Genomic DNA, 25,024 nt, shown 5'->3' with positions numbered 1-25,024 from the left:
ACAGCAAAAGAGTGGATAATTTTTGAAAAAGCATAACAAAGTGCTGAACTGCATCATGTGAAAATCTATATAGAATTATTCTCTGCAGTACTCACAATTTCCCATCATTCAATGCATGCTGCAGAATAAAGGTCTTAGAATATACAGTGGTGTGAAAAACTATTTGCCCCCTTCCTGATTTCTTATTCTTTTGCATGTTTGTCACACAAAATGTTTCTGATCATCAAACACATTTAACCATTAGTCAAATATAACACAAGTAAACACAAAATGCAGTTTTTAAATGATGGTTTTATTATTTAGGGAGAAAAAATCCAAACCTACATGGCCCTGTGTGAAAAAGTAATTGCCCCCTGAACCTAATAACTGGTTGGGCCACCCTTAGCAGCAATAACTGCAATCAAGCGTTTGCGATAACTTGCAATGAGTCTTTTACAGCGCTCTGGAGGAATTTTGGCCCACTCATCTTTGCAGAATTGTTGTAATTCAGCTTTATTTGAGGGTTTTCTAGCATGAACCGCCTTTTTAAGGTCATGCCATAGCATCTCAATTGGATTCAGGTCAGGACTTTGACTAGGCCACTCCAAAGTCTTCATTTTGTTTTTCTTCAGCCATTCAGAGGTGGATTTGCTGGTGTGTTTTGGGTCATTGTCCTGTTGCAGCACCCAAGATCGCTTCAGCTTGAGTTGACGAACAGATGGCCGGACATTCTCCTTCAGGATTTTTTGGTAGACAGTAGAATTCATGGTTCCATCTATCACAGCAAGCCTTCCAGGTCCTGAAGCAGCAAAACAACCCCAGACCATCACACTACCACCACCATATTTTACTGTTGGTATGATGTTCTTTTTCTGAAATGCTGTGTTCCTTTTACGCCAGATGTAACGGGACATTTGCCTTCTAAAAAGTTCAACTTTTGTCTCATCAGTCCACAAGGTATTTCCCAAAAGTCTTGGCAATCATTGAGATGTTTCTTAGCAAAACTGAGACGAGCCCTAATGTTCTTTTTGCTTAACAGTGGTTTGCGTTTTGGAAATCTGCCATGCAGGCCGTTTTTGCCCAGTCTCTTTCTTATGGTGGAGTCGTGAACACTGACCTTATTTGAGGCAAGTGAGGCCTGCAGTTCTTTAGACGTTGTCCTGGGGTCTTTTGTGACCTCTCGGATGAGTCGTCTCTGCGCTCTTGGGGTAATTTTGGTCGGCCAGCCACTCCTGGGAAGGTTCACCACTGTTCCATGTTTTTGCCATTTGTGGATAATGGCTCTCACTGTGGTTCGCTGGAGTCCCAAAGCTTTAGAAATGGCTTTATAACCTTTACCAGACTGATAGATCTCAGTTACTTCTGTTCTCATTTGTTTCTGAATTTCTTTGGATCTTGGCATGATGTCTAGCTTTTGAGGTGCTTTTGGTCTACTTCTCTGTGTCAGGCAGCTCCTATTGAAGTGATTTCTTGATTGAAACAGGTGTGGCAGTAATAAGGCCTGGGGTGGCTACGGAAATTGAACTCAGGTGTGATACACCACAGTTAGGTGATTTTTTAACAAGGGGGCAATTACTTTTTCACACAGGGCCATGTAGGTTTGGATTTTTTTCTCCTAAATAATAAAACCATCATTTAAAAACTGCATTTTGTGTTTACTTGTGTTATATTTGACTAATGGTTAAATGTGTTTGATGATCAGAAACATTTTGTGTGACAAACATGCAAAAGAATAAGAAATCAGGAAGGGGGCAAATAGTTTTTCACACCACTGTATGTCTTACCAATACATGGATAGAAACATTTGGAATTTTAGACTAACTGCTAAATACTGTATTCTTTCACAGAAATTACAACAAAAATACACATGCACTCCACTGCAGAAAACAGTTCTGCCCATAAGCAGTTGTCCAATTTACATGAAAACTAGTGTAAAAACGGTGATGTGTAAAAAGAAATGATTCCAAAAAGGAGCACAAAGGAACAATTTATTGAAGCAGAACAAAGCTACACAGGGGATCTTTAATATGAGTTAAAACCCCAGATTGGCAACACAAGCAGCAAAGAGTCATTGCATGGAGTTATTCAAGTGCCAAATTTTGTCCTGTGGCACATGCATCTAAATATTGTGAAACTGTTTCTCTAGAGAGGTAATGATCTGTAAAGGATGTGGATGGGACTGTAGGGAGCATCTCAGAATGCCAAATACTGTATATGCTCTATAACCGACAGATCTAGAAACAGCGCTAGCTAGACAAGGGTGAGGAAAAACCATTCCCAGGAAATAACAGTTGTGTGTGATATTTTTTTTGCCTAAAAGAAAAAAGCACCAAGCAGCAATGCTGTGAATTCTGTACATTGGGAGACACAACTTCCTTGACACATCTGTGGGTGATCAAATTAACTCTAATAAACAAAAGAGGTGATTGCAACCCATATCATGGGAATTTTGTCAATATTATGTGTAAATCTAGCTTCTTAGGAAAAGTAGGATTAACTGCTGAAGATGACCAAACACCAGTCAACAGCAACATGAGAGCTTAATCCCAATACTAAAAAAGACAGATTTAACAATGGAAAAGTTGTCAAGGGTGTACATCATAACAGAGACCATGAACAGAGTGTCGTTGGAACATGGTCCAAGACATTTTTTAGTGATCCATAAAGGCATTCCTATCTCTGTATATAATGGTAAGCATTGATCAAAACACTATGAATCAGGGTTTGACAGTCCAACCATGATGGCAAAAGTCAGCATATTAGGAATGTGATTTTAACTATATGCATAGTTGGCCATTATTCTGTATTATGCCATGCTAGTTTCATGCAAAAAAAAAACACTGCTTCTGGTAAAACCTTTTATTTATTAAGTTGGTAGGTTAGGTAGACTTTATTATCCCAGAGGGAAATTTGTTTTCAGCAGAAAAGTACAAAAAAGGAAGACAATAGATAAACAAAGACACAACATTTGATGACCAATGTTATTGCATAAACACACATTCATGATTAATACAAATAAAAATAATTATGTTCAACAATACGCAAAACAATATCACAGAATTTAACATTTTGCAGCATCTATACTAGTAACAGAATTTAAAATGCTTATAACCCTAGGGAAACAAAGATTTCCTAAACTTGTTACTCTTTACCTTTGGAAACCTAAATCTGTAGTCTGATGGCAAGAGCTGGAATTTAGAGACAAGTGGATGGCTACTGTCTGACAGAATTGAGTTTCTAGCCTGTTTGCAATATATTTCAGTGATAGAGGTCTGCTGTGAACAAATTCTACAGCTGATTTTTCTAATGTTGCTAAGATGGTTTATATTCTTATTGCTGATATTGCCAAACCAACAGATAAAAGCAAATATAACAATAGATTCAATAAAGGACTTATAAAGAAGTGTCATTATGGTTTTTTCCACTTTTGTCCTAAGAAAGAAAATCTACTCTGTGTTAAGATCAAAGTTTAGTTTGTGATCAATGATTGTTCCCAGATATTTGTATTTCTCTACCATCTCTACCCTTTAATTGGGGCTGGTCAGAGAGAGTATTCAACATTTGTAAAGTATCAATTTCTTGCAATATCCAAACACAGAAAATTATGACAAATGATGCTTCGTTAACCAAAAGGTTAAGAAAGTTGCAGTTACATGCTGGCCAGATGCACCCACACAAATGGAAGTATTTACACAGGAGCCTCCAGAGCTGGATGTCTGAAACAACACATTGCTCTTGGGCATGTACTGTAGGTAGTTGAGCAGATCGGAGCAAACCAACAATGAGAAAGGATATAAAAAATGGATGTAAAAATGCTTTATTATACAAGTCTTTTATCCGAAAAACAGCATTCATAAAGGCAGGCAAGATGTCAGAACACAAGGCAAGCAAGCAAAGGCAAAAATGGGTAAAAACACTAGACAAAATATTACAATGAAGAAAGACAATAATAGGAAAAAATAACATTAAACCCTTAAAGCACAAAACCTTGGGGGCACTAAACTAGATGCTTTCAAAAGGTCAGGACATCCAATTTTAGAGATGCCTAGTTAGGGTGCATATTTTATTTCCAATGTCTTTCTCATCACGTGAGTACAGACATTAGATAAGTGGCCAGATGACAAATGTGGACAAAAAAAAGAGTGACCAAGTATAGAGCTCCAGTCCACCCAATACATAGTGAAAGAAATTCTCTTTTGGGATTGGTTTGCATTTTTTAATATATTATTTAAATTTAATATTAGATGACAGTCCTGGCAAAGAATGTATTGTTCCTAGCAGGAAAAACATAGTAGACTAGGTGCCATAGATAAACCACCATTAACTATTATCTATATATCTTATAGCTAATTAAAGGACTTCTTTAGCTTGGTCAGAAAAAAATACTGCAAAGACAGTCTGTAGCCGGAAAGACACCTTGCTTGACAGTACAGGGTTTCTGTCTGAGTGATCTTGGGACTCAATACCTTGCACTCAGAAAGTCCCTGAATGCACCTGCTATTCTCACATCCACATGGTTGAACAAAATATGTGGCTAAGTTTCACAATGACTGCAGTGGGAACATGCCATGGCAATGTTTGACTTTGTCTATTTTGAAATCACTGAAATAAGATGAGCATTTAAAAGTACGTAACAGGAGAAAAACAAAACTGTTGCAGTTACAAAAAGTAAACATTGAACATTACGACCTTACTTTATGACTGAAGAGAATTATCATCCTTAAACTGAATGCATTTGCATCTCAAGAATTTGCTGAAGTATCAAAAAATGTACATACTGTATTTATTAGTATTTAATTGGTTGATAGTACCCTTTCTAGAAAGACTTCTAGCTAAGACACTGCTGGAATGTTTCCCACTGACAAATACCTAATTATATTTGAGGAATCCACCCATCAATTTATTGACTGAAACCAAATGATTCCATTTTAGTAAAGCAAGGCACAGGAGCTAATCTTGACTACATAAGCCACAAGTTAGGAACCAAGTCTGAATTCTGTGCCAGTTATGTGTAGAGCACCCTCACACACTTAGCCACAAGTAGCCAATTATTCTAAACGTTCTAAAACAATTCCATTGCATTGCATGAAAAGAAGAGATATTAAGTATATAATACGCTGCAGTATTGGCTGTTAACGTTTAAGCTGGAGCAACTGGATGTAGTTGCCCAAGAAACTAAGAGACATTGGATCTAAGAATACTAAATAATCAACATAAGAAGCACTAAACATGAAAAGCTGCATTTAAAATCTCTGTCCTATGAAGCATGACAAATGTGATGCTGTCCCAGCAATTGTGTAACTTTCAAAAGGGAAGTACTTTCTGGTTCCCAAAAAGCCCTTAAGAAAAAGAGGATGTAAAGTGCATGCTTTTGACAAAAAGAAAAAAAATACAGCAAAGTAAGCCACAGCTGAGGCACTTGGCTCTGTTGAGTTTAGTCAGTGAGATCTGTCTAGAGTCAGGCCATGTGCTTTCACCCTTGCAAGCATAAGCAGTAAGAGTGAGAGTTGCATGTAGACAGAGTGTGATATGGTGATAGGCTCTATGGAAGGAAGTAGCTGGACAAAGAGAGCCATGTGTGTCCGGACTAGGGGAAAGCCTGCACCACACTCAGCCACAGCTGGTTCCTGATGAAGGAAGCACAGACTGAAGCTGCTTGTTAGTCTGCTTGCATTATCACTATTGAACAGTCCTGTTACCTTCCCCTTGCGCTGTGGTGAACAGTACCCACCCCATGACGCAGAAACAGAAATAAAGAAACACACACACATACACACACGCAATTAGCTAGCGCATTACATGGAACTCCCTCCATTAAGGTTTCTCCTGTTTTCAAGAAGCAAACAACAAGAACACAGGTGCAAGATCGTCACTTCAGGAACGCTACGCATTACTATTTTTTTCATGAATTGGACCTTTTTCAATTGGAGGACCCGTCTACTGCATTTGTAAATTCAGATATTTATTGGAAAGAAGAAATTTCAAACCATCAAGGAAAAAAGTAAATTGCGCAAAAGAGTATGAAGCAATAAAAATAAAAAGTGAAAGTGAAAAGGAGGACTGCTCCTGGAGCAACTAGCATCAGGTGCCTATCATAGCCAAACTTTCCCCATGCCTTCTACTAGTACTTGTGTAGACAGTGATGTGGGCTGATGTGTCTAGAGTGCTAAATCTGGCACGTGGACTTTAATTCTAAAAAGGGAATTTAACAGAGTCAACTGTCCAAACATTCATATGTATATATAATTTGAAAATATATGTGAAAATACTTTACTTTTCAACTCATGAGAAACAGTGCCTGGCCCACAAGCGATTGTCAGTGTATTGCGAAATGCCAAAGCAGCTAGGAGTAATGGAGGTAAAAGAACGAAGGAGAAGAGAGGCTAAAAAGGATACTAGCCAGTCAAGAACAGCTTTTCCAGGAAACATAAAACTGGAACATTACAGGAATACAATGCAGAAGTGTCCTACCCTTACCTTGGTTACTAGTCGCTCTCAGTCAACTCAGCCTTCCAGAGATATCACATCAGGTAAGTTAATAAGTCACGGACATCATTGCGTCAGAGACTGATAGGGACTTTTTATGGAAAAGTAGACATTAGTAAGTTAAAACTGTGTCTTGAGATGGTCTTCAATAAGGAAGGAATGATAGAATAACAGAATAGCATTTTCCAAATATGTTTCATGTTTTTCATTTGGGCTGTATATAGTATATACAGTAATACTAGTTCACGGCATTGTCACCTAAATCATAAATCTCATACTTCTAGATTGATAGATAGATTGATAATGTAATCCATTAGAATATAAATAGAAGTCCACACTCATTATGCACCATCTCTGGGATACAAAAAGTGGAGGAATGGTATCTAAAAACTTTAAAATGGTATTGTGGTGAAGTAGGGTAAAATTAGGCAGTACATTGCTACTGAACTTACAGTAAATCAACATCTCTTTCTTTTATTTATAGATACAGGAGAAAATAGGGTGAAATAACCATAGTTAGCCAATAAAAGGTGTCATTTCATCCTACTTTCTCCTGTATCAATCTATGGCTAATCTACGGTACAACACTCTACTACTTTATTTATAGAATAATACTCCATTTGGCACAAGGAGAATCACCCACATTTTCTAGTGTCACCAAAAAATATTCATATATGTATTATTTGCTGTGCTTGTAATCTTTATAATAGTTTGCTGTCTCTTAAGTGCATTCTGGGCAGCTTAAAGAAAGTTATACAAATGAGAATAAAGAGGGGCAGTTGTTCTTCTTATATCAAGCAAAGCTCATTTTGTGGATGTGAGTACAGAATATTTGTGGTAGCTGACAAAATGCTACTTTAATAACATTTAATCAGAAAGATTTACATCAGTCCTGCACATTCCTCAACCTACACATTTCCTGTAAAAAATGGGATATCTGCTGTTCACATCCACTACTGATCCCCACAATTTCAGGCATGTTGTTAAGCTATGGGTAAGTAAAAAAAAAACTTGTGCTTGAATGTATTAGATAATAAAAATGATAATAACCGCAGTGTAGGGGTACATGGCAATTCAAGACAAGCATGCGCTTATAAATCACAATGTTCAAAGTTCAACAATACCTTCATTAGTAGATTTCCAACAAGTATAGCTACCTTCTTGATGAGGCTTTTTCTTACTTTCAGTCCTTGTGTGTATTTGAAAATGCCTTTATTACTGTATGATAGCAGCAAACACTTAGTCAATATAGTATGAGGGAGATCTTATAAACAAGAATTACGTTGACCAATAGCACCTGTTTTGACTCATCCTTTACCTCACATTCTGAGATGTGACACTGAACAAACAAATGAGTAACCTTCAGGGTTTAATGAAGACATCTGCTGTTCATGTGGTAAGCATCAATGCTATTTAGCACTGCAAAGCAGGAGTCTTACACTTCACAAACTGCTACTGTATGTACCCTTGAAACTGAAATATAGGAAAGCTATTAGAATTTTACACACAAACAACTGCATTCAGTCAAGTCAAACTTATACAATAAATGACTTCATAGTCAAACTAGAAAAAAAAGACAAAACCTAACAAAACAGAATTCAATCCCCATCCAAAAAATAAATAAATAAATAAATAAATAAAAGGGAACATGTTCCCCGGAACATGAATGCAATGAATATTAATTAAATCTTTTTAAAAAAGTATTGAACAGATCCTACAAACAAGAGTTTTTTTTTCCAATTTCAAAAGTATAGAACATCAGTTACCCACTGACTTATAAAAGGTGGGTTTAAATTCTTCAAATTAAGCAAGATAACTCTATGTGTTAGTAGTGTGGTATAGGTTTGAACAATCAAGTCGTCTTTCACCATTTTAAGCCCATCTGGGAGAACACCAAACACAGCTATTAATGAATTACAAGTTGTTGTGACACCAAGGCTGTCCGAGAGTCTTTCAAAGATTTTTGTCCAGAATGATGTTAATTTGGTGCATGCCCGAAACATGTGGCCCTGTGAGGATGAATCTAGAGTGTAATGTTCAATCTTGGTTGAATCTTTCCCTGGATACATTTTGCATAATTTTAAACAAGATAAATGTGCTCTATAACATATTTAAAGTTGAATTACTAAATGCTTCACATAATATGGAGCTTGAGTGTATTCTATGCATGTCTGCCTTCTACTCCTTTTCTGATATGTCAATAGAAAGATCCTTTCCCCACCATAGCAGCTTTGAAAGGAAGACTGTTTGAGATGCTTTCATATAATGTTGAGATGCTGGGTGAGTCTTCAAGACTGGTCAGTATTTCTTCTAAAACAGAAATAAGTGGGAGGTGTGGAAAATTGGGTAAGTTTCTTTTAGATAAATTACTAATTGAAAGTAGTAGAAAATGTGTGTTTCTGGGAAGTTAAATTTGAAGTTCAATTGCTCCTAAGATGAAATAACATCTACAGTATATGCAGTTCTCTAAGTGTTTTAATCAAAGACGTTTTCCAAAGATTAAATACTGTGTAGGTTTGAGAGGGTTGAAAAAGGTGTAGTAGAGCAACACATAAAAGCTTCTCTATTATGAAGTGCATCCTAATGACACCATCCACAAAATGAGTGTGTAGGGCATAGTGATTCAAGCTCCAAGATCAAAGGAGCGTGATCAAAGATAACAATAACATTGTACTTACTATATTTGAAAGTGGGCATTAAATAATCATCAATAAAGAAATAATCAATTCTTGAGTAACTATGATGTACCGGTGAGAAGAAGGAATATTCTCTCGCATTTGGATTTAAGAATCTTCATGGGGCTGATAAGTTATGATCCTTAACAAACTGTGAGATTGTTTTTTTGGCATTAGAAGTTATCATCTCTGTAGCTGATGATCTAGACATGTCTGGATTTAAAACTCAATTAAAACCACCGGCCATTATAATTTTATGAATATTCATATTGAGGATTGATGCAAATACATTTAGGATAATATCTCTATTTTGTAATCTTAAATAAAAGTAGTATGTTGTTTCATAAATGAGCTTTAACATTGAGTTCATATTATTGCCATGCATTATGTCTAAGAAGCTTATAATTATGTTGGCACTTACAGTAGTAGGGGTGAAAAGGATAAATAAGAAGTAACTTGCTCCCCCATTTTGCCTCCCCAAATGATACTAGACCACATTTCACAGAGTCCCAGTCCTCTAACTTGACATGCCAAGAGACAGGGCACATTTAAAACATAACAAACCCCTGGCAGTTGAGTAGTAAGGATTAAATTGAGATTTCTTATTATAGTAAGGTCCACATACAATAAACCTAGGATATGATGTTAACTAATCCCCTGAAAAGACAAAAAAAGAGGAATATTATACCCTTTCTGTGATGTAAAAATAAACAACTGGAAATTAAAAAAGTTTCATACACTTGTATATAAATAAAAAGTATGCACGTGTAAAATCATCTGCGGTGGGTTTGTTTAATGCCTTGCTCCCTGTGTTGGCTGGGACTGGCTCTGGCAGACCCCCGTGACCCTGTGGTTGGGATATAGCGGGTTGGATAATGGATGGCTGGATGTAAAATCATGCATGTGCATGAGCCTATAAACATACAAGCACCTATGTACACTAGTATAATGTCTAATGTCACTTTCAGTTACTTAATGGTTACCCAAATACCACATATATTTAATAGAATATATTTCAATAGATTCTGTAACTGAAAAAGCATCCAAAACAATCAAGGGTATATTTAAAGACTTTTAAGCTACTATTCAAGACTACAGGCTTAAAAGTGACTGTAATAGAAATAGCCATGGCTAGACAGCTTGCCAATATTAGGCCAAAGCGCTAAATGGATCTTCTCTCTTTCTTCCAGTCGTGGCGTCCCATGAACTTGCACCTAACTCTTTCCTACAGGTCTACTAAGATTTTTAAAGGAGGACATTCCTGCCCTCCTTAAAAAGACAATTAAGCACACCATGATGCAGTCACTCTCAAAATTACCCCTCTCTTTTCAGCCTTACAAATAACTCTGCCCAGTTCCTGTCACAATGAACAAAGGGAATAAATATGGATGACGCGTATCCCATGACAGTTATAGCCCCACTACCAAACTCAAAGCTCGTGTCACAGTTCACATTACTATAAACTGCTCAATATATGTGTGAGGCTCATGCACATGCAAAGTATAAATAAAAACAATGCAAATAGCAAGCACAAAATAAGAAAATAACAGAATAGCATTTTCCAAATATTTCTCATGTTTTTCATTTGAGCTGCATGTGATATTACAGTAATGCAGGTCCATGGCATTGTCATATAAGTCATTAATCTCATATTTAAAGATAGATAGATAGATAGATAGATAGATAGATATTAATATTGTTCAGTTTATTTTTTTAAAAAAGTACTCATAATTTTGAAATATGCTTTTAAGCTATTATAAAGAAGCTATGAAAGAAGAAGAGAAGACAAGCAAAGACAGTTAGAGCAGTATGTAATATTCTGGTGTAAAGAAGGGGTCAGATTGGCACAACTGAGAAAGATGGGTTCTAAAAAAATTAGTGGGTCAATAAGAAATTTAAAAATCCATTCTAAATTGTTCCAGACACAGAAAATAGAGACCTTGTCAAAAAATCTAAGGTTTAGAATATTGGGCAGACTGTCAGAGTTGTCTATTTTAGTATGTGTGATAATAATAATAATAATAATAATAATAATAATAATAATAATAATAATAATAATAATAATAATAATTCTTTTTATTTATATAGCGCCTAGTAATATATTTGCATGTCTCTTAGAAAAAAATCAATAAAACTTTCTAAAGCAAAAGGGTTTTTTCAAGTAAAATACTTCTGTTCTACATGGTTCTATTTGGGTTTTTCCATCTTATGTATATGAGGAAGTTTTCAATCTCGATTTTGCAAATCACCTGTGGCAAAAAAAAAAACTCTACTGCTGCCCTTTCAACTATCTATGCATAGCCACTATTTACCATCAACAATGCTAATTTCCTTCTCTGTCCAATTGGTTTCCTAAAATCCAGCCTTTATCAGGAAATTAACCCATGAGAGCTGAAAATTTTACTTTTACTCTTAATAGAGATAACTTCAGAAATCTTGAATATCAGGCTATCATGTTATCCTCAGATCAATTATTAAAAATGCAGAATATTATTCTCAGAATTTATTTCTGAATTGAACTAAAATAAAAACATTTTTTTGGGTTTGTTAAAACACTAGAACTGGTTCAATGACAAAATCCTCTAAAGCCTTACTTCAGCTCTCAACATATTAACACTTTTTCAAATAAAGTCATTTGCAGTTAGGTCCATAAATATTTGGACAGAGACAACTTTTTTCTAATTTTGGTTCTGTACGTCACCACAATGAATTTTAAATGAAACAACTCAGATGCAGTTGAAGTGCAGACTTTCAGCTTTAATTTAGTGGGTTGAACAAAAAGATTGCATAAAAATGTGAGGCAACTAAAGCATTTTTAACACAATCCCAAGTATTTGTTCACTTTTATCAAATTGAGAAAAACATACACCTAAACTCTATTAACAGACATAATCATGTATCACCCTGTGCTCATGCAGCAAATACTAGCAATCAAAACATTTAACTCAAGTCATCACAATGTGTAGTCAGTTCATACTCCTTTATCCTGGTGTAAATACTAACCATCAAAAGTGTTTACTCATCAAGCAAACCTTACAAATATAAATAGGATCAAAGGAACATCACTGTTTTTGGAAGAATGGAACCAAACAATGAGAGGGAGAGAGTTTGTGGAAGACAATATTCTTGTCAAAAAAGTGTTTTTGCAGAACTGAGAGGCAACAATCTGTAGGAGGCAGACAACAGTTGCTGGCAGATGACCAAGAAATGACCATCGTAAATATGGTCATTGGCAACAATGCAAAACATCTGTGAGAAATGCAACAGCAAACAATAGAAGATTAGGAATTATTCCCAGAAATGGATTGTATAGGCTTATCAAAGTTTCAGTGAGAGCTTGATTGGAACAGAATAAAGATGGTGCAATTGTACCATGTGCCAATTGAAAGAAATTCCATAAGGGTCAAGAATTGATACTTTTAGTATATGCTGGTACATCCCAAACTATAATGTATGGAACTTTTACTGTATTTATGTTCCTATGTTCTCTGTCCCATTTACAGGCAGTGTAAAGAATGTCATTATAATAGTCAGTCAGTTTGTGAATTTGAATTTTACTCTGCAAGGTGATGGAAGGTGTATGACTAGAACTCCTAGCACAGAGAGAACTTCCTGCAAGCCATGAAAGAGGCATGTGGAGACATTTCACTTGAATCCATTCAAAGAGGGATATGGCACACATGAGCATATATTCTTCACTGTCTGGCAAGTGATAACATTCAATGTCATGGGGGTAACATTTTGTGACATGACCCTACCCATATAGAGGCGGACTAGTTTACTAAATAGCTTATACTGGTCTTTGTAGTTTTATGTTTTTGGAATGTTGCAATGCTGTGTGTGTAGTATTTTGTTAGCAGTGAGGTTTGGAATACGGTAGTACAAACCTATGTATTTTTTCTTTTTATACTGTATGTACTGTATGTATACAGTATAGTAAATGTGTTTGTAGGTTTCTTCCATTTCTGACTCAAGAGTGCAAATAAAAACATTTGCTGCATTTGTGCCAAACCTGCAATTTTCTGTCAGTTACTAATAAGGTTACAGTAATCTGAAAATAGGCATTAATTCCTGAAGAGGAAAGGTTTTTGGTGTAGTGTTATGATTTTTTCTCTTTAGTGTGTTCTGGTTATCACCAATGTTTGTTTATTTGTTTTCTTTTGTGTATCATATGATGGCAAAACTTTGACTTTGATGGAAAAGTGAATGTTTTATGTGGTTATATTTAATTTTGACATAGATATTTAAGGTTTGCACAGATGAATGTGTAGTACTGAACTTGTGTTGATAGTTGGGGGGAAAAAAAGGAATTATATCATTAATACTGTTTTAGCTATTCAAAAAAAAAATAAAAGTGTACAGTAATGTTAGAAAAAATGAACCCCTAACTGCTTTATTTTGGATTTGCAGGGACAGATTGTTTTTAGCAGTCATTCTGTCAAAAGCTGGGAGCCAAGACAAACATGGGAAGCCACACCCGAGCTAGCTTCTGTCCGGTTAGGAGGATGTCCTGCTACCGTTTTCATTGGATAGCATGCTTAGCTGCAAGAGATATTGCAAGTGGGTGGTGAAAGAGAGCAAAAAATAGAAATAGAAATCCCCTAATAAATGAGAAAATGTTTAATTATTATGCAGATTTCTGGGAATTAATATTCTGATTGACTGATCCCTATGGCAAGATGAAGCCTAATGGTTTGTGGCACTTAGATGTGTATCTGGGCCTTCATATATGTTTATTGCTAACCTATGCTTGACAGTTAAATATCTCAGCTACAGAAATAAATAACAGTTGCCTTGTCTATTAAATATAAAGTCTTCAAAAAAATACAGATTGTTCCAAGCATTTATCCATTTTCACTACTGCTGAGGTCTATTCAGATGTAGCAGTGGAGCTGTACTTTTACAATTTCATAATGGTTCACTTGCAGCTTTTCGAACCCTCACCTATTGTACCTTTAATCTACAGAGAGTTACAGCAGTTGCAGCCCTACATTTCTTTTCAGTTTATCTAAAGGAGCAAAACATTGACATGCGGAGGTCTATAAAAAGGTGCCAATTTAAATAAGAATACTCAAGGATACTCTCCTATTGAAACTTTGAAGTCTGTCCTGCTGTACTCCTTCCAAATGACAACCTTTTAACAATGCCTAATTGTTAATCACTGAAATGCATTTTCTAATCATGTGCATTTTTGTTCTTCTTATGTGGATGTGGTCAAGGCTCAAATTTCAGACAGGATGCAGTGAAATGCCACCATCCTTTATTAACTCTTCAAATTTGGACCACGATTTTCAACACCTTACGAGCGAAGTACCCATTCTTGCTTAAAACAAAACTCAAATACAAATTTTCTGCATGCTTAAAATAAATAGGATGTGTTCAAGTACAAACAGCTCAGTATAGTGTAAAGAGGAAGCCAAAATCATAGAAGAATGAAAAATTAGGTTAGCTGAATGTTACTTCCAAAAAGAAGGTAACATATTGCACACATCAAGTGAGCAAATACAGTCTGTCTCTAATCTTTAAAGTGTACACTACATCATGCTGCAGATGAGGGAAAAAATAAAATATGAAAGATGGACAAACTTGAATATACATAGCAAACTGAAACAAAAACTGAAGCCCTCAAACCTGTCAAAAAAAATCATATAAGGAGATAAGCAAAATGATGAATTTGAAGTACAATTGCTAAAATTTTAAAACAAAAGAAACAAGACACAAGAAATTAGCAAAATATCAACTGATGCAATGAATAAAAAATGCCATATTTCAAGCTGTTAATTAAACATAAAGTAATTTCCAAACATCCTTAATACAATTAGCAGCCAAAGGGAGGCACGAAAATGGGTGAAAAGCAAATGGGAGGAATAGGCAATGGTATACACAGATGTAAGACATGACCATATATCTACTCTATATATATAAAATCCTAAGCCTAAAAGTGCAACGATTTTATGTGACGTTTTTATGTCACGCTTTAAATTGGCCTTATTTTAAAACCTACATATATATGTTTGGTATCATTCTTTTCAGAATTTATAGAAAACTTTAATGTGATGTTGTTAGATTTTCAGATTCTTATTCTCTTTTTAAATTATAAACTAAAAAATATCAAGAACTCATGTCCCACAAGATGAGACTTTGTGCCAAGAGATTTAACCATGCCCTGGGCCGGAAATAAAAGACAAAGAGTAGATGACAAAGAAAATTGCTGTACAGGCTTTTAAATGTTTGAAGTGCCGCGCAAGATGCAGATCACACGACACGGCAGCAGCAGTAATTCAGCAGCCGATTGAGCAAAGAGGAGGTAAAAAAAAACTGTATTTGTTTCTCATTGTATCACCGTTTAAGAGGGGGTTTCGTAGACTGCGTCTCCTTGGGGAGTGTTCAGCCCCCCTCTTTACAACACGAGTGGCAGAGAAGCAAAGTGGGTGGCACGTAGTGCAGGCCAGGGGGGTTGGCGAGTGAAGCGAGCAGTGGGTAAGTCCCCTAGTAGTGCTATATTCTTTTTAGTTGCCATGTGATTGACTGGTACCTTCGGACAGGTCTGGTTCCTACCTCCAGCCTCTGCAGTTGTGAACAAGAAAGACTAAATGGACTACAGTAGGTGAGAAATGGATTGATAGATGCTTGCTAATAATAATAATCCATTTAGACTAAACTACAGAACAAATGATTAACAACAATATAGGAGTTATATGCAACTCAGACAATCATTGCACACAAGGTCATAGAATAAGAGGTGTACCTACAGTAACAACAAGGTATTTTTTTGTTTTACTTACTTGCATATATATAAATCCACAAATCTATTTAAATATACAGTAGTAAAGATTGATAAACTTGCTAAAATATAAAAGAAATTATGCTAACAGAAGATCTGAAATCTTTAACACAGTTTCTGTTCCTTTGTATAAAACTGTAGTAATAAATGATACCCTGAAAGTAAGTTACACTTCGGTAAATAGTTTTTTACCATATTGTTTCAATATGACGTACCCGACAATAAATGTATAGTAAAGTTGGCCTAATATATTTCTGTGCCATGGGAGTGTTAATCCCCACAGTGTTTTCATAAAAAGTATCATCATAACTAGAGGGGGTTTAGACTATTATAAAAATGTGCCTTTTTTCCTTTAACTCTGTCATCATCTTGGACTATTGATGTCTTGGTACTGCCTAGTGATAAGCACTCCAAAGCAATAGAAGATGATCTTTTAGATTTTAGACTAGCAGCACTGCATTTTTGGATTTTATTATTATTTTGTCCAACTTGTCAATTTACTTCTTTCATCATGATGCTCCCTGTTTGTTGACTGAGGTCCTTACTGAAAACCTTATGACCAGAGTTACAGACCAGAAGGGATTCAAAAGAATAATGAGGTACCAACCTGGTGAATGATAAAATAGAGAGTGTGTGGCAGCACAACAAAACAGACTCTCAACGGTGGGCCAAGACTTTAATTTCTCAGTCTGGAGTTGTGAGGTAAATTTCAGGAATTCCATCTTCAATGAAGGTCTGTTTTAAAAGAGACCTCTGCTTTTATGGTACCAGACCTGAAGGGCTGAGGCTTGTTCTGGGCACTGGAGGTGTGGTCAGTCAACACCTATGGTTGCCTTCTCAGAACTACAGGTAGTGCCCCCTCTTGTCCCGGTTTGTTAGTGCTTACCTTAACAGAACCTGAAAGATTGTTACTTAACACATAAGTGTGACAACCTGCTCCAAAAAATGAAAAGCTGGATGTCAAAGAATTTATTGTCATATAACAAAACAAAAAAACAACTGTTATACAACACAGAAAATGTCTTGTTAAGGTTTAGATATAATGTACTGTACTTTTTACCAAACTGAGGCATGCTTCCTGCCAAAAATCTGTTTCATACGCAATAGAATTACACGATCATATATATATATATAAATATATATAAATATTTGTTAAAATGATCTTATTGTAGCAATAGGTTGTACAGTTAGTATTACATTTTGATAAAGTTTTAAACTGTACTGATATTGCATTAGACTTCAAGAGATGCTTTTAAACTACTTTCTCAAATTATTTCAGTGTTCATTAACGGATGCCAGAAGGCTTTAATCGAAACCTTTCCGTTGGGTTTTTGTGGTTGGTTTACTTGTTTGGTTCTTTCAGTTTAAACAAATGGCACAGCAACTTCCTGTTCTGTGGCAGCTGTTAGCATGCACTCTTGCAGCTGGGATAAACGATAACTGGCAAAGACAGAAAATGGGTCTTATTGAGTGCAAGGTAACCCATTGGCTTGTTTCTCTTCTTAGTGGTTCAGCATAAAACAACTAAGGCTTCATTGTGATGCATCGAACAAAAACACATAAGCACAGTAGACTTGTAAAAATTCTTTTCAGAGGAAGCATTATTCCCTCATTCTAATTTCTTAATGAACTGTATCTTATGTTAATCACTTTTTAGTTCCCACAATGTATTCTATGTTCAATGTTAGGAAAAATGGGGCATCGTACTTATTTAAAAGACCAGCTGGCTAATACGGCAGTTCATGCTACTACCATTCAGATCTTAGATGTTGAGAGCTAAGGGTGAGTTTTTTTCATGTTGTCCACATATTGATTAAGTTTCCTTTCCACAATTCAATAAATATCATGAACTAAACTGAACTGGCTAGGTGTCATTGCAGCCACTGTTACAGATTAAATTTGGGTTGTGTTTCCTTTGGGACTCACTGATAAGCAGCTGAGCTATGCACCCCAAAATGGTGAAGGAGCCCAATGTTGACAAATTAAATATTTGAGCACTTTGGAACTACAGTTCAAAGGTACAGTGAATTGGAATATAACATAGAGCGGTCTTACAGTAAATCCATCACATCTTCATTGAGAAGTTAAACACAAATGGGGCAAAGAGAAAACAACAACAACATTTATTTATATAGCACATTTTTATAAAAAAACATTTAGCTCAAAGTACTTCACATATTAAAGAATAGAAGAATAAAAGACACAGTAAGAAAATAAAATAAGTCAACATTAATTAACATTGAATAAGAGTAAGGTCCAATGGCCAGGGTGGACAGAAAAAACAAAAAAAAACCTCCGGACGGCTGGAGAAAAAATAAAATCTGCAGGGATTCCAGACCATGAGACCGCCCAGTCCCCTCTGGGCATTCTACCTAACATAAATGAAACAGTCCTCTTTGTATTTAGGGTTCTCATGGAAGGACTTGATGATGATGGTCATGTAGACTTCTGGCTTTCAGTCCATCAATGTTGGAGCATCATGATGCTTTGAGTAGGTGGTGGTGGCGCAGGCCGCCACCACAAAGAAAATGGAAAAAGAAACAGAAGAGAGAGTAGGGGTCAGTACGGATTTTAGAGCCACTATGAATAGTTATTATGATGAATTGAACATACAGAGTATCAGGATTAAGTTAAAGTGAAGTTATGAGAAGGCCATGTTAAAGTAATGTGTTTTCAGCAGTGTTTTAAAGTGCTCTACTGTATTTGCCTGGCGAATTCCTATTGACAGGCTATTCCAGATTTAGGTACATAACAGCAAAAGGCCGCCTCACCACTTCTTTTAAGTTTAGCTTTTGGAATTTTAAGGAGACACTCATTTGAAGATCTAAGGTTACGATTTGGGATATAAGGTGTCAGACATTCCGATATATAAGATGGAGCGCGATTATTTAAGGCTTTATAAACCATAAGCAGTATTTTGAAGTCAATCCTGAAAGACACAGGTAACCAGTGTAGTGACATTAAAACTGGGGAGATGTGCTTGGATTTTCTTTTTCTAGTTAGGATTCTAGCAGCTTCATTCTGCACTCGTTGTAAATGATTTATGTCTTTTTTGGGTAGTCCTGAGAGGAGTGCGTTACAGTAATCTAGTCAACTGAAAAAACAGAACCAAGAACTACACTATATAAGAAAGGGCACAGCAGACCCTTTTTACTTAGGAGATTATGCTCCTTTAAAGTCAGCAGTGACAATTTTCACATGTTCTATAACTCTGTGATGGTCAGTGTGACTTACTACACTGTGGTGAGCTGAACCGGTAGCATCACTTCAAGACAGGCCCACCAAATCAACAAGTTAATTAAAAGGAAAGGCTAACCTCAATCCACTGGAGTTAGTAGAAAAGTACAGAATGAAAATAAAACTGAATGCCATTATGAACAATCATGCTGCACATCCACTGAGGACTTTCAACCAATGAATTATACAGCAGAAGTGTGTCAACAAACACTACTGGGGCTCCTTTATATCAACAGCAATACACCGGTATAATGCCTGTGACAATAACTGCCAAGTCAAAAGTATATTTGGAATATATTTGAAAGATGTGTGTTGTTTGTCATAATATAATAATAATAATTATTTATTTATTGAGCTTCACATTAAATGAGAAATATTTCATGGTGGTTCATTGTAAATGCACTCTGGAGTAGGTGAGATATTTCTGGATTTTTGAATCTGTGCTCAGTTTTTGATTTTGTTTCTGGATTCTGTATTTGAACTGTTTACCTTTAATGACTTTGTCTTTTCAGGCAATTCCTATTTTTTATTTTATTTTTATTAGCATTTTGATAAAAATAAACATTTTTTTTATAAAGATCCAGTGTTTGCCCTGTTATCTAACCAGGGTTTGGAAGTATATTCTCTTCTAGTAGGCATTTTTAAAGGTGCTTTTTGGGACCATTCGGGAATTATGTGCCTTGGGACCCCTGCAGATTTTATTTTTTTCTCCAGCCGTCTAGAGTTTTTTTTTGTTCTTGTTTTTTTTCTGTCCGCCCTGGCCATCGGACCTTACTTCTTTTCTATGTTAACTAATGCTGTCTTATTTTAATTTCTTATTCTGTCTTTTATTTTTCCTTTCTTCATTATGTAAAGCACTTTGAGCTACTTTTGTATGAAAATGTGCTATATAAATACATGTTGTTGTTGTTGTTGTTGTTGGGATTTCTAAATCATAACACACCTATTTCCAATACAATGTCACAGTGATCTAGAATCTCTCCTTGCAGCAAAACTGCTGCAAAATAGAACATACAACAGGGCAGCAAGTGACCAATGACATCTTTGTGTACAAACAAACACACACAAGAATAATCTAGAAAATAATTTTAATACAGTGAATCAATATTACTTGTATGTGGTACGGCACATCTCCATCACAGACATGCTTCTGATGACTTCAGTCAGTTCAAGAAATTAAACAGGGATAGAAACACACTTCCTGAACTAGATGTGCATGTTACCAATTAGATGTCCACTAAATTAAATACTTGCGCTTTTCTCCACAGCAACTGTCCAAGATGGAAGGAGCAACACACAAGCTGTGTGTATTTTTTGCTATGAACATTTCTACAGCACATGTTTGTTGATATTGATATTGATAAACAAACAGTCAATCTTTATGGTTAAATGAATGCAAAATTTGACTTTAGACTATGGGCTGGCTTAGTTTGCCTCTGCTAACCACCTTCTTACTGAAAGGAAAAATTCTTAACCAGTATGTTGTTACATAATGTTCTGAACATTACTACATATTATTGCTTTACCCCATTTGTATTTTAAAGTAACTGCACAACACGTGTCTGAGATAGATCCCCTCACTTCCACACCAGCGGTCTTGTGGTTTCAAAGAGAAGCAGATGTTCAGGTATTGATACAAGCTCTCAACTCTCTATCTTCAGCTGCAGCTTTTGCTAACTGCTTGCATGAAAACGAGCGGGTGTGCTTAGACCTAGACAAGCTCAAATCTTTCTCAGTCTTACACATATTTGTAATCTCTAATGAATACTCACACATGTTTATAGGGCTATATGTGTGATACTTTCACTTTTAAATATCACCTTTTTATTAACGGTTATAGCCCTAAGAATGCCACAAGAGATGACTTTTGCTATTGAGCATTTTTGAACACTGTTATCTTTGTATTTTATAAATGTAATTTTCGATCAAATTTGCCTGTTAAAAAATAAGATTTCAAAAATGTGGTAACATGTTTCTACCAAAATATTGCCGTCATCATGGTAAGTCTCTAGACATAGATATCCACTCATGTGTACATACACCTTCGATTCCCATCATTGGTGCACCTCTCAAATTGTCACATCTTCATCTAAGTCAACTCTCTCAAATCACCCTTTATATGCAGCCATCTACAGGAAAGGTTTCTGTCACTCTCTACTCTTCCCTTTGACCCTGTTATTTTAGGAAATAATACTCCTAAATCTACCAACCATAACATTCTTAAATAGGCCTAATGTGATAGAACCATATAATCCCATATACTAAAAATAAGTTTTGCTAGGTTCATTGCCAGCGCTGAACTAGCTAGTACTAGTGAGCACGAGTGTGTAGTAAGCAGGCTCTGCTGTGGACAAAACTGATATAAGTAGTATATATAGTAAGCTGATTAATGTTTGCTATTAATTACATGTAAAATGCAATTATGTACAGTATGTTACCAAATTGTTGTTTATCACGGTGCTGGAGAGTGATAACATGTTGGAGGTTGGTCAGGAACACAAGAAATTGCAGCGTATTTTGTACATGAGGCAATACTATTACTATTACTACTACCAATAGGAAATACTCATTCCTAACTAACAAAAGTCATTGCTTCTCTGCTGTTATCTTTGCCAACAACAAGCAGGTGTCTTTTGCCACTGTCTCTTTTGTATGTAATAGAATAAATGCACAAATCTATGGTTCTGCAACATTTGCAGAGTAAAACTTGTTATTTCTATTTCCTGAATGACAGAGACTTTTCCCTATCACCATTAAAGTTATGTTAGTGTAAAACAACCGCACCCACAGTCAGATATTGTCATGTTTTAGCCAGGGTGTGCTCATACTTCATACTGCATATTTATATTCCTTTTCTGTGTCTTTTTTGTTTATTTTTAAGTTTTACTTTTAATTAACTTATTACATTTATGTATTTTTTTCATTATTGCTCTGTTTATTAATTATTCACTCTCTGCTGTATGCATCTTGGGTTCTCCAGTATTCTATGCATTCCGTTTGTTGGACCCCAAGAGGTGGAGACATCATGATGTCACTGCTGCTGAGACCTCCCTCTAGCTATCTATCTCTATATATAATCTTCATTTGGATCTTGATCTTTGTCCGCGAATGAATTAGAAGAAGCACTAGATGGCAGTAGAGAGACAGCTAAAACATAGACATTGCATTAAGAATCTCCTCCAGGCTTATACTACTGAAGACTGTAGTACTCCAGTCACACCTCAAAACACAGACATTCAAACTAAACAAATTGCTGTGCTTTAAATTAACTAAAGAGATCTTCATTTAGATCTTGATCTTTGTTTGTCCGCAAATTCCACGCATGCGTAGACCACCTTCCAGTTTAGTACGTTGTTGTTACTCAGGGATGTCAATAATGTGCCAGAATAACGAAAGGGGTGGTGGGCAGTGTTACGCTGGTTAGCTCCTGAGGCCTGGTTAGAGAATGAGATTGCCGAAGATAAAAGGTACGTACCTACGTAACATATGAATGAAAGAAAGACAGTGGGTAAAATGAATGACAACGTAACAGCACGTTCCGGAAATTATTATTGTTACGTTGTAGCCAGCGAGTGCTGCGTGTCTCACAGTTGTACCGTGGCTTGCTCACATGTCAGTGAAGTGATCCCTATTTATGCTTTAAAGAGCCTGGATACCTATGTGTCCCCCTTTTATAACCATTGCTCCGTGTATATTGCCTTACTCTTTGGATTGCCACAAAGCAACCTGCAAGATTGGAGAAAGGTTGAGAAGACATCATGAGAGGAAACGATAGCGTCATGAAAACGAGACGGACTGTGAATGGACAGAAGCAGAAATGCTCCTACACCATCACATAATTACTATTCGGACAGTGATTCTGAGTAGGCCATTCCTATCGAATCAATGTCCAAGGGTTTTCTTTTATAATTTTGTTTCCCTTATAAAAAATCATAATGCTGTACGATGAAGGGCCCAGTTCACGACTGGCAGCCGCGTTTAAACAGGGAGCCCTTCACAGACAACTTTAACACACGCAATGTAGTTGGGCGCACATGGCTAGTACTTTTATATTGAGCTATGAAAGATGATCTCATAAATGGTGCATTCAGTCAGGTTGATTGTAAAGCATTTCTGTTTCATTTGGATTTTCTGGTTTTCATTTTTTTTTTTTGCTCTGTTCTTGGATTCTGCTTCCGGATTACGTATTGGGATTTGTTAGTTTTTCTTGCTTTTTTTCCTAATGTTATGTTTCCTTTGCTTATAGAAAAGAAATCTCTATTTTATAACAACTTTGGTGAAACTTGTCTCCACAAACCAAAGTTATCAATTTAGCTCCCTTGTAAGGCATTCTTGATATATTTTGAGGCATTTCTTTTGCTTTTGAACTTTTGAAGGCAAACCACCTTTTGGGCCTGCCTGTATAGTAGAGTATTGGGGTGAGGCTTTTTTTTCTGGGCAGGTTAGAGAAGGCCCCAGTTTTGAAGTTTTTTTTGCCATGTCTGAGATTGTGCCTAACAATATATATCCTTCTGCTCAGGTGACAACAGCATAATTGCCATTGCCTGGCAACAACAATCCCAATCTGCAGTTGAACACACAGTTTCAGGTATAGACACATACAAAGCAAAACAACAGACATGTTGGAAACATTCAAGAACTACCACCCCCTTGTCAATCTGACAAAATGAAACTGCAATGATCATTTTTAACATGTTCATTGAATGAGCTCTCCATGTTAAGGGCATCATACAAAGTAATGATAAATTGACTGTATTTACCTTATTTCACAAAGTTAGTACAATTTGCTTGATGTTCCCCTGTGTAGAAAGGTCTTAAAATGGTGTATTTATTCAGTTTTTTTTATCTTCCATCCAGCGGTCAATTGCATGCAACACTACATGCAGCTTTCTTCTTATATTAAAGAGGGTGGTATCCACCAGGGAACAAGTTGTCGTTTTGTCTTTGTAAGGAACAGAGGAGTGACTGAAGTGAAGGGAGCTACCTTGGCATACAACTGGGAGCCAGATTCACAATTCTGTCACACTTGTTGACTTTCTGATTTGTTGGTGTCTTAGGAGATCCTAAAGAGAAACACTTGTGAAATATTGAAACCTCACTGCTGTTCCAGTAGCTGGTTTCATTTTTCATGTTTACTTTTTTCATGGACTGCTCGCATGAACTACAGCATTACTCACAGGGCAGAGAAATGATATATACAATGAATGTCTCTAAAAAGAAGTACAGCCAATATATCTATGAAACTTTCTTATCATTGCCATTAAAGATCAGAAAGTGATTGAGCTGATGCAGCATTGATTAGAGGGCTAATGCTTTAGATCATACATTCTGATTTTAAATATCTATTAATTCTTTAACTCTTTCAGGGCTGATGTCGACTTTTGTCAAAAGTAGGGGTTGACTGTGGTAATTAAACGGTGACCAAACCCGCTGTTATGTTTTAGTAGGACTCTCTTTTCTAGAAAGAATGTTAGCTTCATTGGTTTCACTAAGATTCCCTGTGTTCAAATGACTAGCGAGGAGCAGACAATGGCAAACATGGCATCAATATCTGACGAGAGATCAAGGCGATTGCGTTAGGCAAAATAGTCTGTGGATGACGCTTTACATATTATTTGTGTAATTGAATTGGACTTTGACGTATCAGACTCCACTTTTGATACAAGTGATCAAATATGAATATGAGGTACCAGCATGAGCTGATTGTGGCGCTGAACGGGCTTGTGTAGCTGATGTGCCTATGGCAGTGTTCGCCTGGGAGGACAGCCACTTATAATGACAAGAGGTACAAACCAGATTGTCATGTATTGTGACCACGATAGCTGCTGCCACCCCTGAATATTGCAAAGACAGCCTGGCAGGC

The 25,024-nt window shown here is 36.2% G+C and overlaps 1 protein-coding gene across 4 annotated transcripts in view; it reads left to right on the top strand.

Moving 5' to 3' along the window:
- Positions 1-5,782: 5,782 nt before the first annotated feature.
- cbfa2t3 (CBFA2/RUNX1 partner transcriptional co-repressor 3) overlaps positions 5,783-25,024 on the top strand; it is a 112,640-nt gene continuing 93,398 nt past the window's right edge. For all 4 annotated transcript variants that reach the window (XM_039763277.1, XM_039763276.1, XM_039763275.1 and 1 more), the window contains exon 1: positions 5,783-6,509. In XM_039763277.1, the coding sequence (XP_039619211.1) occupies positions 6,311-6,509 (199 nt within the window). In that variant the 5' untranslated portion in view covers positions 5,783-6,310. The remainder of the gene's footprint in view (positions 6,510-25,024) is intronic.

This window comes from Polypterus senegalus, chromosome 9 (assembly GCF_016835505.1).
Source record: "Polypterus senegalus isolate Bchr_013 chromosome 9, ASM1683550v1, whole genome shotgun sequence".
NCBI lineage: Eukaryota > Metazoa > Chordata > Cladistia > Polypteriformes > Polypteridae > Polypterus > Polypterus senegalus.
The sequence above is the reverse complement of the archived record's forward strand: the minus strand, read 5'-3'. Positions and strand labels throughout refer to the sequence as shown.